At 44.2% G+C, this 13,883-nt stretch overlaps 1 protein-coding gene across 1 annotated transcript in view; it reads left to right on the top strand.

Annotated features, from left to right (window-relative positions):
• Positions 1–13,883, top strand: part of FOXO1 (forkhead box O1) — a 92,763-nt gene that overhangs the window by 853 nt on the left and 78,027 nt on the right. Inside the window, exon 2 of the mRNA XM_040267017.1 lies at positions 1–300. Within this exon, the coding sequence (XP_040122951.1) occupies positions 1–300 (300 nt within the window). The remainder of the gene's footprint in view (positions 301–13,883) is intronic.

The following is a 13,883-nucleotide window of genomic DNA, read 5'->3' on the forward strand; positions in this document are numbered from 1 at the left end:
GCGGGCTGCCTGCACTCGGCGCCGCCGCAGCCCCCGCCGCCCGGCCCGCTGTCGCAGCACCCGCCGGTGCCTCCCGCCGCGGCCGCCGCCGCCGGCGGGCCGCTCGCGGGGCAGCCGCGCAAGAGCAGCTCGTCCCGCCGCAACGCGTGGGGCAACCTGTCCTACGCCGACCTCATCACCAAGGCCATCGAGAGCTCGGCCGAGAAGCGGCTCACGCTGTCGCAGATTTACGAGTGGATGGTCAAGAGCGTGCCCTACTTCAAGGATAAGGGCGACAGCAACAGCTCGGCTGGCTGGAAGGTGAGCGGCCTACGGGCGCACGGCCGGAGCGGGAGGGGTGGGTAGGTGTCCGGGGGAGCCGGCCTCCGTCTGAGGTCGCGGCGGGGCAGAGAAGGGGGACGGGGGACGGGGGCCCGCCGGTACAAGTTCTCTTGGCCCGAAAGTGCAAGGCACGCGGGCAGCGCGTGCAGGGTGAGGGCGAGAGTGGCAGAGGTGGGTCGTGGGCTTGCCCGGGACCCGTCGAGGGGAGCGGGGGGGCAGGAATGTGTGTGTGTGCGCGCGCTCTAGTGAGAGTTGGAGCCGGACGGGGAAGGGGCTCACTGGGACCAGAGCCTGTGAGAAAAAGGACGCCAAGAAGTGGACCTCCGAGCGGCCAGAAAAGTTAGCCCGTGAAAGAGGGGTGGGGCGGGGGGTTCACTGGGAACTGCTCCCCCTCGGCTCGCGCGGACTCCAGCCGCTGCTCACATTGCCCCCCCAGGACATCAAGGGTGAGGGCGGCTCCGCCGCCCACGCGGCGTGCGTTCCCCACCCCCAAGCCCCGGGACGCCCCGCGGAGCCGTTTCCGCCGCGCGGGGCGGAGGAGGGCGCGGCGATGGGGGCCTCGGAGCCCCGCTGCCCGAGAACGGAGCTGCAGGTGGAGGGGACCGGCAGGGCGCCAGCCAGGAGGCCCGTGGGGCCGAACGCGCCGTTTTGGGAGGCCAGCGTGCATTTTGTTTTGTTTTGATTGCGTTTCGAACTGGCCTCGAGTGCCGGGGGCCGGGCGCACCCAGCCAGAGGTAGCGCCTCCGACACGTGCGAAGGGGCGGCCACCGCCGGCGAAGCGCCGGCGCCCGGCCGCGCGGGGCGAGCTAAAGTTCAAGTATGACCCTCGGCGGGGGCGGGAGCTGGCGACGGCGAGGGAGGGGCCGCGGGCTCAGGAAGCTTGCGCCTTTAAAGGGCCAGCGCGTTCTGGCCGCGCGCGCCGCCGGGCCCGGGCCGCGGGGCGGCGAGGCCAGCGCTTCTCCGCGCCAGGAAGTGCCCCGCAAACTTGGCCTCGCCCTAGGTTCAAGGCCTTTAATTAGGCACAGAGAGGCTCCCGTGGATGGCCGGGGCTGGGAACATGTGTCCTCTGTTGCTTTTCCGTCTTAGCACGGAGGTGCAGATCCGAGAGGCAAAGCAGGGGGCTTTGAGAGCAGTGTTTTGGGGGAGTTGGAGTGGAGGTTCGAATCTAGGGAACCGGAGGAACCTCCTGCATCGCCGGAGACCCTGTAGATGAAGTGCCTCTAGCCCTTTTTGCCTTTCTGGAGAGAGAGAAAGACAGATACCCACTAGGAGAGACCCTGGAGGGGGCAGGTTCATCCCTACCGAGAGGTGGAGAAGGCCCTGGGGTGCTCAGGAGGGCGGGCTCGGGAGGCTGACCGGCCTTCCGTCCGCCCTGCGGCTTCCAGAATCTGGCAGTTTCTCAGTGTCACAGGTGAAAAGATGGATGTGAAGGTTCTGTAGTTGATCTACACTCCTTCCTCACTCCTCATCTGGACTGTACTGCGTAGTATTTTTCTTTGCTGCGCACTTGTTACACCACGGTGGTTTTACATACAGTGTCATTCCAGTGGTTAATGTGTGTCGGAAAGGTTAAGTTAATCACATCGTATTGAAACTCGTGGAGAAGGAGCCAGGATCTTATTTCTTCCGAAGTGTGTTTTGGAGTAAAAGCCTCACAGATAATCTCATTCATTATTAGGTATTACATGCAATTTTACCAAGTGCTTCTAAAAGGTAGAGCCTCTGTACTTTATGCGTGGTGTATCTTCTTTTAAGTTAGAGGATGTCTGCCAAATTCAGTTTTACTTTAACATTTGAATTTAAGTACTTGACATTTATCAATTCTACTTGAGCTCTTATAAAGCATTTGCCATTAAAAAAACCTTTTTTTTTTTTTAATCATTCAGAGTACGGTATGTACTTAACACCGTTTTTGCATGTCCTTGGAAATGGATACAGCCTACTTCAGCTTGTTGGAGTGCCTTTCTTTGAAGATAGGGGAAGGCAAAGTTTGGGAATTATTTTTAGTTTCGCCTCTCATATGGCCTTAAGTCAAGACATTCTTAAACTAGAAATATAACTTAAATGTTTTTAGTTTTTTTTAAAGTGCTTTAAAAATAAAAGATTCTAAGGCTAAAATCAACCCCCCCCAGCCATTTATATTAGGTTCTTGTTTTAATTTTTTTCCCCAAATGCACTTATAATTTAAAAGTACTGCTTTAGGCTGGAAGATCTGTTAAATGTTAGTAAGAATTATTGGTCCAGAATTAGAGGCCCAGTGGCAGCTCCCTGCAGTTGCAGCTCGTAGAACCTCTTGGGCTTTGGGGGGGAGCAGGCTGCCATTCTCAAGTGAGGAAATGTTTCAGGTGTATCAGTCAGTTGGTGTAAGTCAGATTACAGCAAGTGCGTTTTCACTTTGAGTAAAAGAGTATTTTAAGAAGAAAAGAAACAACCTGAAGTGTTTTCTAACTCATAACTCATCTTCTGGTTGGCGTTTTCATAAAAATGAGTTACTTGTTAAAACCAAGTTTCACTCTCAGATCTGAAAGACTTGCTGTGTTTTAAAGATTCATAAAAAGGAGAAATTTTACTATGACTTTTAGCTTGAAAAAAAATTCAATTCTAAAATGCAAATCATCCCAAACTTGACTGCTTTAGGAGAGGCTGCTTTGGAACTAAGTTATTTCCTGTGATTTACTGTAGGGAATTAGATTGAATATTTAATTAAATATAGTTTGTTGTGCTTTTACTTCCTGAGGCCTGCCTGAGAATTTGAAAGTGATTTGCATAGGACAGAATAGTTGGAAAACTTTTAATTCCTTAAAGATTGGTTGTATTTGTGGGATATGCATTTGTATTTGTAGGAATGGTTCGCCAAATCTTCTCTATACTTGTTTGAATATTGCTTAGAGCTGTCATAAGGCTACACACAAAGTGGAAGCTGAGACTTTTGGAAAACCCGGGATCTTTTAAACCATGTACAGTATTTATAAATAGTGAAACTTCATTTCTACGATCTGTTTTTTTTTTTTTTTTTCCTCTTCCCATGCAGAAAGTTTTCTAGAGCTTGGGAAGTAATGTTGTGAGTTCTGGCTTTGTTTTGTTTTTGTTTTGAAATTATTTGAAACACTTAATATAGGTTAATAGCTTACTTCAACAGTAAGACCTAACAGTTGTTAAAATTGTTTTACTATGAGCTACCTGAGATAGTCTTTATTTTGGAATGAAGTTTTTTTAATTTGGTCTATGACCTGATGGTGCATTTTCTCATAACGTTTAAATTATCAGTTCTATTCTAAGGGTGTTCAATCTGCAGGTGAGTAATTTAGCCACAGAGATTCCATGGCAAGTTTGATGGCTGCTTTCTTACTGCACAATTATATTTGACAGAATCCTGTGAGGATTGTTGAAATTAACCTTAAAGAAAACCTTTTTTACAGTAAGGCAGAAATTTCAATATATGTGTTTGAGGAAAGGAGCATGAGGAAAGAGAGTTGGGAAAGGGGCTAATGCAGCAAAGTGTGACGTCTTATTTGCTATAGGCTGAAAGTTATGTGGGCCTGATGTGAACATGTCTGTGGCTGAGATGTTTTGTTCAGAAGTTCCCAAATAGATGTCAGGTATGAATACTTAATTGCCCCTCATAAGAGCTTCATTTTTATTTTACTTTTGGTCTTCTGGTAAATCCTTGGGGAGATGCGGTGTGAGGGGTGACTTCTATTTTTGAATGATATTCAGCTTTTTTTTTTAAGTGACAAACGTGAATACTAGAAAGAAGGCATTTTTAATTCTCATGTTTCATGGAAACTTGGAAAAAATGTTAACGTTTGTTGAGATTCTACCCCTCTCCCCACCCCCCCAATTACTGTAAGGCATTGGCAACGGACACAAGTATTGCCAGCTATCATGCATTGCGTGGGGATCGTTTAAGTGGGTGCTTCCCAGGTGGTGCGGTGGCAAAGAATCTGCCTGCCAGTGCAAAAAAATGTGGCTTCAATCCCTGGATCTGGAAGATCCCCTGGAGGAGGGCATGGCAACCCACTCCAGTATTCTTGCCTGGAGAATCCCATGGACAGAGGAGCTGGGCGGACTACAGTCCATAGTGTTGCAGAGAGTCCGACGTGACTGAGCCACTGAGCGTGCGCGCGCGTGCACACACACACACGCGCACACACACACGTGAAGTGGGGAGGGAGAAGTGAATGCTCAGCGCTTAGAACCCTTGCTAGGGAGGGCCCCAACGTTTTCTTGCCCTTGTTCTCTAACCTCTTGATCCAAGCTCCTAAACTGCAGTTCTGGGTGACTTTCTAAGAGAACAGCTGTCTGTGTTAGCCTGGAATTTCTTTGGGAAGCCTGAAATGTTTGCATTTTTCTGGAACCCTCTGGCCTTGGAAATGACCCAGTACCCTGGCATCATACGAATTGACTCTGCTGGGTTTTTTTTTTTTTTTTTTGGTCTTTGTGCGCCATAACTTTGGGGCTTCCTGGGATCCTCTTAGAAAGGCTGTGTAAGCCCTATGGTGATGGGAGAGAGCAGAGGAGTTTGCAGGGAAGGAGCGGATCTAGCCCTGCTTCTGCAGTTCAAGGTGTGCCTTCATAGTAAAAGTTTGCAAAGACTTGCCCAGTCTCCCACCTGCCCTGGTGCACACAGAGGTCTGAAGTTGGTAGATTGTTACTCAGTTGTGAACCAGAGAGGACCAGATGATCCTGAAAGTGTTTATTTTGGTGTGTTTGAGGGGTAAAGGCTTGTTATTTCAGTGGATACTCTGTGTACAAATGCACTCAAGTGTTGATGCAGTCTCCCTTTTTGTTAGTTACCAATATGGACCAACAATATTCAAGTCAGAGGCACAGAAAGTCTTCGAAGATAATTACTACCTTTTTTTTTGTAGTCTTATATAGAACACCAGAAACATGAAAATGCTTATTTGTACACTGGTGATTTCATATGGTTCAACCTTTAAAAAAAAACCCCAACTTTGTTTTTTCTTTTTCCCCTGGCACCCCAGTTTACTCCACTCAGTCTGTCTATGGTGTATGGATTTGTGGGCTAAGTGCTGAAAGTACCGAGTCTTGGGTTGGGTTATTCTTGCCACTTGGAAGGCATTTGGGTCACCTCTCTCCTCCATATCCCCCCATCTATCCTCATGTAGCTTTGCTGTAACCAAAAGAAAGAAAAGTGAGCTAGCTTTGGTATTAGGCCCAATAAAATTGGAAAGCTAAATCTGCAGTTATTCTCATGTAATACATGAGGATAATTTTATTAGTAGTTCAGCTAAAGAACAGTGATTATTTTCAGTCTGCGGTCAAAGTATTTTCTTCCCATTTGTTGAATGATTATTGTGTGTAAGTTGTTATATTAGAGGCATTTGATTGATAGAAAAATGACTCAGTTGTGGATCCTGTAGGGAGGTTAGATGTGACATGTAATGATTATGATACATGGTAGCATGGTTAAGTGCCTTTGAGAAAAGTGGAGTTCTGGGTTGGCCATTGAGGTGGACCTTGAAAATGGAATGTTCTTCCCCCAAGGTTTCGTTATAAAATATTCTCTACTGAACATCATCTACCTACCATCTAGTTTCTACTTCTGTCATTGTATTGTACTTGCTTTATCATATATTTGTCCATTGGCACATCCATCTTCCCACCAATCTTAGTTTTTAAAATTTATTTTTGGAATGATGGGTTGGCATTCATAAGGGCATGAAAATAGGGAAACACGGTTTCTCTTTGAGATCGGTATATTCTGCACATAGGGAAAGTTTGAAAAGTATAGGAAGCAGAGCCTACTGTCAGACTGAACTTGGACTTATATATACATTATAAAAATAATATAAATTAAAATTTTCTATGAGAGTGTATCTTTGTTTTTGTAATATAAGAAATTGTGAAAATAGGCTTACATTTTTAGTTTGCTAAATACAATTTCTCGGAAACATGCTCTCATGATAGAGGCCCATGGAGTGCGATTTAAAGACAGTGTGCTGCATTTGATTTAAAAGTGATGTACAGAATTCGGTAATGCGTGGAACAGAATCAACTTACTGTGACTAGTAGAAGTTTATAAAATGTTGAGCTTTTTGCTTGGTTTGTTCTTTAAAGTCAACTTTCATGCCCAGTGTCCTGAGGACAGAGTGATTCAAAGAAAGATGATTGAGTCTAATTCTTGTTTTTTTTTTTTTTTTTTTTTAATGAGAATTCTTGAAGTTAGCAGTCTTTAAATAAACCTATAGCAATTACGAGTGAAAGTTATGTTGCTTTACAGTTTAAATGTCAGTTCTCATACTAGCTAAATATTAGATATCCGTAATAACTTTCTCATTCTATCTTTATCCACTAACCCAAGTACAGGATGAAGAAGGTTATAAGGAGGTGTTTCAACAGATCCAGAGGAGGTTAAATTTAGATAGACTAAACCCAGAATTGATGTTAGGAAGGTAGACATAACTGCATGAATTCGGAATACTTGGAGTCTGACTAGCCTTTCGGTGAACTAAAAGGTTTATACAGTAAAAACTCTGCCATATCAAAAGCCAGACATACAGATATCTTAAAGCTTATTAGCCATTTTAGAAATGACAGGTGTTGAAGAAATATAGGAAGTTGTTTTCCTTGTGTGTTTATACCTGTAGTAGCAGACAGCACTTTATTCAGGAGATGCCCTGCTGCTGGGAGGAGGACAGTGATGCAAAAATAGACCACGTAGTTCACCACTGTGAGGTTTTGTTAAATGAGTAAGTTACCATCCACCTGGATGAAATAGCTTTCACAGCGCACCAGGTCATCCCTCTTGTGTGGTTGCTAATGATGTCCGGGTCATCTAGTCAAAAGCAACTAGGAAACGATTGGTCAGTCTTAATTGTTTTCCCCCCTCTCAACTTCTGTAGATCGAGTGAGGGTGAAGATTGCTGGCCAGGTCTTTGGTCTTTTCATTCCATGAGCAGAGAGAGAGGTAAAACATCTCCCTCTGGGCAGAGAGAGTCAGAAGTCATTGTGGAAGTCTGTGGGTTGCCAGGTCATTTCTTCCACGGTGGCCCGTTCCTGCTGACACAAAGTCATATGAGTTCTTCAATTCTTAGTGATCGTGGGTGGCACTACCGTCTTTTGAGAAGAGAATGTCACCTCCAACTTGAACTTCCCTGGTGGCTCAGAAGGTAAAGCGTCTGTCTACAACGTGGGAGACCCGGGTTCGATCCCTGGGTTGGGAAGATCCCCTGGAGAAGGTAATGGCACCCCACTCCAGTACTCTTGCCTGGAAAATCCCATGGATGGAGGAGCTTGGTAGGCTGCAGTCCATGGGGTTGCAAAGAGTCGGACACGACTGAGCGACTTCACTTCACTTCACTTCACCTCCAAAGCACATGGCCCATGGGCGTGTGTGACCTGGCATGTTCTCTTGCTTCCGACAGGTCCTGCTCTTCTTGAACCCTCGCCAGCCACATGCATAGAGATGCCCAAGCTGCCACCTTTTTGACTGTGACTTGGTTCTATAATCTCTGCATTGGCCTTTGACCTAAAAAGAAAGTCTTTTTCTGCTTTGATTAATTTTCTCCCCTAAATGATATTTGTCTTAATTGTAGCATCGTTCTTGGTGTGGCTGAAGTGACAGACCTGATCCTAGTACTAAACCCCGTGATCTTAACAGCTTTGGAGATGCTGTCCAGCTCACCTTATTAAAAGCAAAGCTGTGCTGAGAAAGAGGGTTGGCAGAGCTGGTGGCCTGTGTCCATTTGTTTTTCCTTCATTTGATGAAGTCAAATGAAGGCTATTTTGATGAAGGCTATTTCTCAATTGCCTTTCCTTCTGAATCTAGAAAATGGGTCATGGTTTTGTGAATCTTTCCTTTTATTAAATTAGAGATTTGATAAGAATCAGGATCAGGTGGCTCAGTGGTAAAGAACCCGCCTGGCAATGCAGGAGATGTGGGTTCAGTCCCGGGGCTGGGAAGATCCCCTGGAGTAGGAAATGACAACCCACTCCAGTATTTTTGCTTGGAAAATCCCTGGACGGAGGAGGCTGGTGCGCTGCAGTCCATGGGGTTGCAAAGAGTCGGTCAGGACTCGTTGCAAAGCAGGCACGCACAGTCAGGGTTTGAGAAGAAATGTTTTTCTGTTTGCGGCTGTGACCCTGAGTTGTTACACAGCTTGCCTTTGCACTGCTACTTAGGGGCCTACATGATTGGTTTGCTGAGTTAAAAATTTGAAAGTAGCTGAAGGAACCTGATTTCAGGAAGGGGGAGGGGACCTCCGTGGTTGTGTTTTGTACCTGCAGTAAAAAACTCTCAAAGAGCGTGATTAACCCCCTCTTATTTGGACTCAAGCCAAGACAGAGGCCTGCCTAGTGGAGGAAGGAGGAAGAGAAGGAGCAGTTAGCTTTGCCTCTTTGCACTGCCCCCCTCCCACATCGGTGTTCCTATTTTAATTAAAAAATAAGCGCTTTCCTCCACCAACATCATGCCTCAGAAGCCTGCCATGTAGCTGGCTTGAGGGGAGACCTCTCTTGTCCAAATGAGAAGTGCCTGCCCACAGAATGAGGTGGCAGTATGTTTGTAGTGATGCTGAGGCTAAGAGTGAAGAGGGTCTACCTGAAAACAAATGCATTTGAATTTCAAGTCCAATTTGGAGAGATAAAAAATTGAATTATGTTAATTCCTAGACTTGTTAATATTGTGTGCCCTTCAAAGCTAAAAAAATAACCACATAAATATCTGGAAATGGTCTATAGAAGTAAATATATATCATATCTCAGACAGTTTGGTTGTTTGGAAGCAAGGTAAAAGGAAATGGTTTGCATATGGTTTAGCCAGAGGGTCTTACTTTGGCAGATTCTTGAGACAGTGGGTTTCATTGCACTCCTATTTTGACATGAATTTTTGCGGTTATTCCTTAGTGTAGGGTTGCAGCGAGATAGGTGGATTTGGGATGTTCTTTATAATGTTTAATTTGCAGTGTCATCAATTTGTCACACCAGTGAGGGTTCCTTGTCAGGTTTCAGCCCGCCAATACTGTGATTTGAATACTGGAGACACCCAGCCACCTTAAAGGCAGGCGTTGCATTAACTTTCTGCTCCGCCAGGCTAGCCTTGAAGGGGTCGCAGGGGGAGGTAGCCAAGGGGAACTTGCTGAACTTGTAAATATCAGCTGAGGTTGTTTGTATACCGGATAACCTAGCTGGCTGCACCTCTCTAAACTTGAATGTAAACCTTTTTTCTCTGGATGGGTAGATATGCATGCCATCGTGAAATTTACATGCAATGAATATGAAAGAATTCTGTGGACCCTCAGGACTGAGAGAGTTCTCTATAATCTGTGCGACTGTATTGGTCTCTTTCCCTCAGCCTTTTGGAATTTAATTTTCTCTTTGGTGGCCCATTGTGATATTTGCATGCACTGAATGTGAAAGATTCCTGTACTTCAACTCTTGTTACCCAAAGTGATTTCCTGAACCCTTTAGAATTCCTGGAGTAGAATTACTTAACGTAGGGCCTGGGTTTATATTTATTATATACATTTGCATTAATGTGCAGGCTTTCAGGTTATGATGGAACGCTGATGTTAAGCACAGTATTTGGTGACCTGTTTTAGAAGAGGGTCACTATAATGGTTTTTATTGTTGTTTTTATTATCTTCTGAAATATGTGGGATAATTAAAAAAATTAATGCTAAAGAAAGAAATTTTCTAGAGTTAGACATTCCTGTAATGAGGCACATTTTGATGCAGTTTACATTCTCTTTTTTTGTTTCTGTAATGAGTACTTCTCCAGCTGTGATCCTCCTGCTCTGTTGTGGCCCTGTAATATCATATTCCAGTATTCTTGGTGTTTCCTTGAAGTGCTCTATATTTCTTGAAATGCCATTTTGATACTTTTGATAATGAATTGTACCAAGAACATTTTTTTTTTAATGCAGAAGTCACTTTATTAAATAAAATTTTAGAAGCATGATTGTCAGAAGCTTCCAGAATTCCTTTGCCCATGCTTCAGTGTTTAGATGGGTCCTTGTGCTGGAGGGCTAGTCTCCCTGTCTGTCACCATCCTTTCAGAGGCTGCCCTTCTTCATGGTCTTTTCAGCCTGAATTTCTCATTGTGTTGTCTGACTCTAGTCAGTATTAAATTAACCTGTTCAGTTGAGTTGAGTTACAAGCCATTTGGTGTGAGTAGTTTGAATATTAAGTCTGTGCCCTTGCATTCCTTGGTGTGATTGCTTTATTTTGCACTGAAGGGTAGGGAATAGAGAATAAAATGGAGGGAATATTGATATTGATATGGAGGCAGCTCATATTTATGCTGAGTAGTTTTTTCTCCACGAACAATAGGTGCATGTTTGAAGTCAGTTCCAGACCTTACTGCTTTCTGATTGCATGCCTTCTAAATTATATTTCTTTGAAAAAAATTAAAAACACTGATAATTGTGCCATGTGCTCCCATCGAATAGTGTAAACTGTCTTGAGTCACTTGAAATGCTGAATGTGTTCCTAGAAGGAATTCCTGCTTAATTTCTTTTGTGATGAAATTACGGAGACATTTTAATCAAAGACAAGCTGTTGATGGCTGTGTCCTTACACTACCCATTACCTCTGCCTGTATTTATGTGTAAAAGCCAAGAAGAGAAAAGGGAAAACACATTCAGTCCTGGAAGTCTTAGAGCTGAGATCGATTGCACTGCAATTGACAACTCAGGGCCGCCAATTATGCCTCATTTACACTCCCCACCTCCATTTGTGTTTCAAATCACTCTTTTAAAAGAGCACTGGGAGGAAGAAGTAATGAAGGATAACTCGAAAACTTAAACCATTTCAGAGGGATTCCTTTCATGACTAAAGTCTTTGAGATCCTAAACTCTGTGAATTCCACCCCTGGGATTGGAAATGGAGACAGTCCCCCACCCCTTAAATCATGTGCCCCATTAAACTCGTTTCTTGGTGGCTTGCTGAGACTGTTCGAGGGACTCACTGAGAAAAATAACATTGAATTTTATTAAGCAGAGTTTCAAGTCCTCCACCTGCCTTTTGCAGACAAGCTCACCTCTGCTGATGAGCTGTCCCTGCTCCCCTGGGCTGTTGTCTTGCTCCTCAGGCCTGAAACAAGCCAGCAGCCACCTTTCTGGGATCTGCAAGGGGCACACTGCCAGCTCATGGGTCCACCGAGAAGAGCATAATGACTTGTCAGACCACATTTATTGTGCAAATGAACTTGAAAGTCAACCAGGAACAGCTCCCCTCTGTAGGCTTAAACCCTTTTGAGTTTAATGTCCCTTCTGCCTTTTTTCACCGGGTTACAGCTTTTGGATTTACAGTAACTCATTCTGTCTATAAATATATTTAGTAGTATTTTTGTGTGGTCAGACACGAGGCATGACCTTTGACATCCTGCTTGGCATGCTTGGCAGTTTGACATCCTTCACTTTAGATGGAATTCCCTGGCTTTGTTTCCTGTGCTAGTGTGGGGAGTACGCATTTTGGCTCTTTCAATCAGAGGTGGAGGAAGACAGGAAAAAAGTAAAATTGGACCTCACAAAGAGGGTATTAGTTTTCTCTTCTGGGTGTGGTACAGTTGGCATGCTTTTTATTAGGAGTCTGAGCCTACGAAAGTAGTGCCAAATGCTGAGAAAATGCTATACTCGTATTTGTTTTATTTTCTCTGATCTGGATTTAAATTTTTGACTAGCTCGACATTTTAGGGTCTTTGAACTCTTCTTTCATCTGTGTACCCATGGCAAAGAGAACTAAAATGCTTGTCTTTTTGTGATGTCTTTACCAGTCCTAAGTTTGCCATCAACTGCAAAGGGGGGACGTATTTGCACCTCTCCCTGAGGAGGGGAGTGTTGGCTGCTACTGACTAAAAGCTTACATGTGTGATTATGTTTCCTGAATGTAGTCAAAACTGACATCAAAAATTATCCCCTTTGAATTGTCATGAAATCTGACATTTAGCATCTGAAATTTAGCATCTGAAGCTTGACGAAGTGGAGAGAAACTGTTGGAGTCAGAGTTTTACAGTATTTTCTTTTTAAAAGTCACCTTTTGCTGTAAGCATTTTAAACAGAAAATTGTAATGTATCCCTACTTCCCAATAACCCACCAGTAGGCCTGCCATTTAATTTTCTCATTCCCCATCTAAGGTGAATACCCAGGGTAGGTTAGTTAACAGTGTATGATGTAGGAACTGTATTTTGTTTTCAGTTATGCACTCAATGAAGAATGCCTCGTGCAGCCTTCTGAGCTTTTTGAGGGCACACATCCACATGCTTGTATTTTAAAATAGTGCTGCTTTTGATCATCACCCCTCTCCCCCCATTCTTTTTTATTGCCTCTTTGCTTTCCTTCTCATTTCAGCCCCCTCATTTATTTGTTTTGAATATAATTTTCCAGCTTATTATGTGAGACCTTTCCTTAAAGTTTATTGCTGGTTCCAGCAACCTGATTGTATTTACGACTGCCATTGGAAATGGTCCCTAAATCATTAATAGATCTGATCTCATTCAGAAGTATTTACAAGATTTGTGTCTGAAACAGACAACAAGGATGTTGTCTGTATAGAGGTTACCTTAAAGTGTTGGCATTCCCGTTTATCTCCTTGTTCTTGACTTTTGGCTCAAGGCCTTTAAAGTGTACTGAGCTTTGTGTAAGAGAAGGTATGAGGAATCATGAAGTTTTTAGTTGAATAAATTTTAAAAGCACTGCTTGGTGTGTGAGCCTCTGGTTGACCACTTGGAGATTTTGAGAATCCCTACCACCCACACTGCTAAAAAGTTTATTTCTGTATTGAGCCTCTGTGTTGATGTGTAATTCCCCTCCTCTTTGCCCCCTGTTTGCTCCTGGGTCTGGACTTGGGAGCTTCATTGAATCAGCTTACTTTATTTCCCCTTCATGTACCCGAAGCCAGTTCCCATAGTTATTTTCCCAGCTGACCAGTCCCAACTCCTTAATAAACACTTCCGAGGACTTAAGATTGGTACACGTTGTCAAAACGTCGAACCCCAAACCCAGTTGTCTATGGACGGGGAATGACCAGTTCACGTGACGAAGTAGGAGCCCTACCTTAAGCCAGACCTGTAAAGAGGAGATCTGCAAGGAGGCGAGTAACTGAGGGGAATAAACTTAACGGAAGCAACTCAGTGTATTTTAGCCTTTTATGCTAAAAACCTGTTAGTCTGCCTGTCTTGATTTTTTTTTTTTTTTAAACTACAGTTTGTACTGATAAGTAGTCAGGGGAAGGGAAAGAAAGCGCGTTCTGGATTGGGATAGTCTGAATGTGTAGCTGTGACTTTCTGCGCTGCCCCTTTCATCCCATTCGTGACGTGTAGTTAACCTGTGTTTGACTTTTGGAAGGGAGAACCACACCAAAGTGCAAGATGAGTAATCCTAGCCGTATCAGCATTATGCCAGGTGTATATTGTCAGCAGCTGCTTTTACTGAGCTCCAGGGTGTCCTCTTGCTTTTCAGTGGTGAATCTTGAACTTTGTCTCCAGCCAGAGTCTGGCTTAGCAAATTCTGTAACCTTCCTGCTCCATCTGTGTTAAATGTGGAAATGATTGATTTTTGAGATGGGTAGTGTTGGTTGATTTCACATTCTGAAGTTT

Source organism: Oryx dammah, unplaced genomic scaffold (genome assembly GCF_014754425.2).
Source record: "Oryx dammah isolate SB20612 unplaced genomic scaffold, SCBI_Odam_1.1 HiC_scaffold_24, whole genome shotgun sequence".
Taxonomy (NCBI): Eukaryota; Metazoa; Chordata; class Mammalia; order Artiodactyla; family Bovidae; genus Oryx; species Oryx dammah.